Raw genomic sequence first — 2854 nt, forward strand, 5'->3', positions numbered from 1 at the left:
TCAAAAAATATTATTCAAAAAAGAATATCCTTCAACAGAAGAATATTTATTCAGAAAAATGTTTGTTGAAAATATTTATTATTCAAACAATATTTATTGTTCAAAAAAAAATGACACCATTCCATTCGGGCATTTAAACCCATCAGTACCATCGATTTCAACTGAAAAATCCATTTCTCCTCCTGTTGTAAAAGTAACCTACATCTATCTCCTCCTCTGCTCAACGGGGTTACTCTTTGTAAGATCACACACTGCAGTATTTTTAACATACGTTTTGAAAAATATGGATGTATGTTTACCCCTGATGCAGGTGTTTGCTGAAATGTGGCCATATTTGGTATTCAGTTAATAAAGTTGCTTTTATACCATACTGTCTGTGACTCACTGTCCATCTTTCTTTTCTTTTTTTTTTAACTGTTCATTGGCGTTGGATAAGGCTTTTAGGAGGAGAAAGGGGGGGGGGGGGGCAGAAGCCAAGGACAGCACATGAAAAAAAATTAAGTTGGCAGCTGTGATGTTGACCCTAGGACTGAAGATAAAAATTGCTTAGGTCTTTTTGGTCAAATAATGAAATCATAAATGGAATGAATTATAGATATACTGTAGAACGGTTGAATCCTTGATTTTGAGCCACTACTCACAAGTTTCAAATTTCTACTAATTCAACCTCTTTTTATGTCTGTTACCATACCCCAAGTACGGGTATTTTTTCCCTTAAGAGCATGAAAGCTATTAATTAACTCTTTAGTATGCCAATGGGTGGTTTCTGATCTCTGTTTTGGGTCTCACAAAGACGATGCGCGATTTCATGCATCGATGTAACTGTAAGGCATTAACACCTGTGCAAAAGGACAACAAGAACAGGCTCCTACACCAGCCCAGCAATCAGAACAGAACATTAGCTTTGATCTGCCTGCCTGCCTCTACTTGCCACGGGCGTCCTGCGTCCGGATGCAGGAGGAGGGGTAAGAGGAGGACTCTCTTCTCGCCTTTTGGAATCAGAGGCAGACTCGTCACTTGTTCCTGGAGTCGGAGCTGTCGGGGTCAGTCGACAGCCCCTTGGCTTTGCCACCCACCGGCTGATCGTGGCCGCTCTCAGTTGAATCGCTGCAATCCTGTACCAGGTCCTTGCAGTAACTTCCTCTGCTGTACCTGGGGATCCCTAAGTGGCTTGAGTGTAAGCAGGGCTTGACAGGTTTGGCCAGAGGCTGCTCGCCCTCCAGGCGCTCGTGGGAACCAGGATCTCTGCGCTGAAGCTTCTGATTGGAGTCCTGGCTATTGCAGGACGGGTTGCGCCCAGCCATGAGGACTGCAGTGGAACTGTCTCTGGTGCTGAAGTCCTTGGGCTTCCTGGCTCTGGCGCTCACCGGCTTTGCAGCGCGCGTTGAGCTGTCCGCAGTGCTGATCAGCCAAGCTCTGGCCCTCTTTACGGCACTCCTTGTCCTTCCCATTCTGATCTTGCCCTGGGGGTGGCTGCATAGCTTTAAAGCCTTGGACCGGAGGAAGGTAGGCAGGAAACCCCAACAAGTCTATCTGATGTTCAGGACAAAGCTGACAGCCACTAGGTGACAATGCCTCAATCTTCTGCGGGGAGGAATCGCTCATGGTGCAAAGCTGAGGAACCGCAGTATTTTTCTTTGATTTGCCAGATGCTTAGCTCATACTCACAGGTTACTTCTCTCTGTCTTCCATAAATTTCTTGTCTTCATTTTGTTAATCCTAGATGAAAGATTTCAAGGATGTTCAAGAACAATGACAAGGCCGCAATACTCCGCATAAAAGCCATGAAAATGGTCTTCTCTGTAGGTCTGGAGACAAAGCGGTCCACTGTGTTCGAGCAAGGATATCGCGCACATTTATAAAGCGAAGGGAAATGGGACTTGATATACCGCCTTTCTGTGGTATTTTGCAGCTACATTCAAAGCGGTTTACATATATACAGGTACTTATTTTGTACCTGGGGCAATGGAGAGTTAAGTGACTTGCCCACAGTCACAAGGAGGTAAGCGAGTTCCAAGTCATACAGCATGTACTGACCTATCATGAAGCCCACTTCCAATACAGATCTTGTGAAGAAATGCGGGACATAAGTGCGCAAAAGTGACCCTCTAAGGGGTGCTTTATTCACTTTCCTTTGTTCTTCCAGTCTTCTAAGTTCCTTCTCCAGTTTTCTAAGATCTTCCATATTAAGCTCCAGAGCCTCCAGTTCTGCTCTGAGTTGAGCCTTCTTTCTCTTCCTCTCCTTCTCAAGGGTCCTAAGTCTAAAAAGGGCATGTCCCATATAAACTAGGGACGGAGAGGACACAAATATGGTTTGCAAAACCTAGTATCTGATGAGAGAGAGAGGGGAAAAGCCTGATCATAGCAGACATTCCTGCAACCGGGCTGTTCCATGTTACAGATAAAATCTTCCCGCTCATTGTCCCAGACGTCCTCGGCGGCTATTCCTAGCACCAGCATCCGGAACACAAAAAGAATTGCCAACCAGATTTTGCCCACAAGTGTAGAGTGCATGCGGACGTCTTCCATTATGCTGCCCAGCAAGTTCTAGTCTCCCATTTTCAGAAGCTCGTGCTTTTAACCTAATACAGGAAGAAAAGTATACATTGGGAACATCCTTAGAAAGCAGCTGAATGAATCATCTCTAATCTAAAAGAAGACTGCTCTTTTTACTCCATCGTTTATTTGCAAATTTTCACTAACCCTTTAAACATTAATTTTAAAAATCTATTTTCTAGAAAAAAAAAAAAATATATATATATATATCACACGATTGGTATGAATAATTTGGGACTGTTTCTCAACCTTTTTATTTTCACATCTGCTTTTCTCTTTCCTGTGAAGTATTTTGAGA

General features: G+C 43.6%; 1 protein-coding gene across 1 annotated transcript; it reads right to left on the reverse strand.

Moving 5' to 3' along the window:
- Window positions 1–1705: 1705 nt before the first annotated feature.
- On the reverse strand, window positions 1706–2559 carry GJA10 (gap junction protein alpha 10). Its single transcript, XM_030195173.1, is given in 3 exon segments — window positions 1706–1860; window positions 1999–2347; window positions 2350–2559. Coding segments are annotated over 3 exon segments (714 nt in total).
- Between the last annotated feature and the right edge of the window lie 295 nt (window positions 2560–2854).

The sequence above is a fragment of the Microcaecilia unicolor genome, chromosome 3 (genome assembly GCF_901765095.1).
Source record: "Microcaecilia unicolor chromosome 3, aMicUni1.1, whole genome shotgun sequence".
NCBI classification, from domain to species: Eukaryota; Metazoa; Chordata; class Amphibia; order Gymnophiona; family Siphonopidae; genus Microcaecilia; species Microcaecilia unicolor.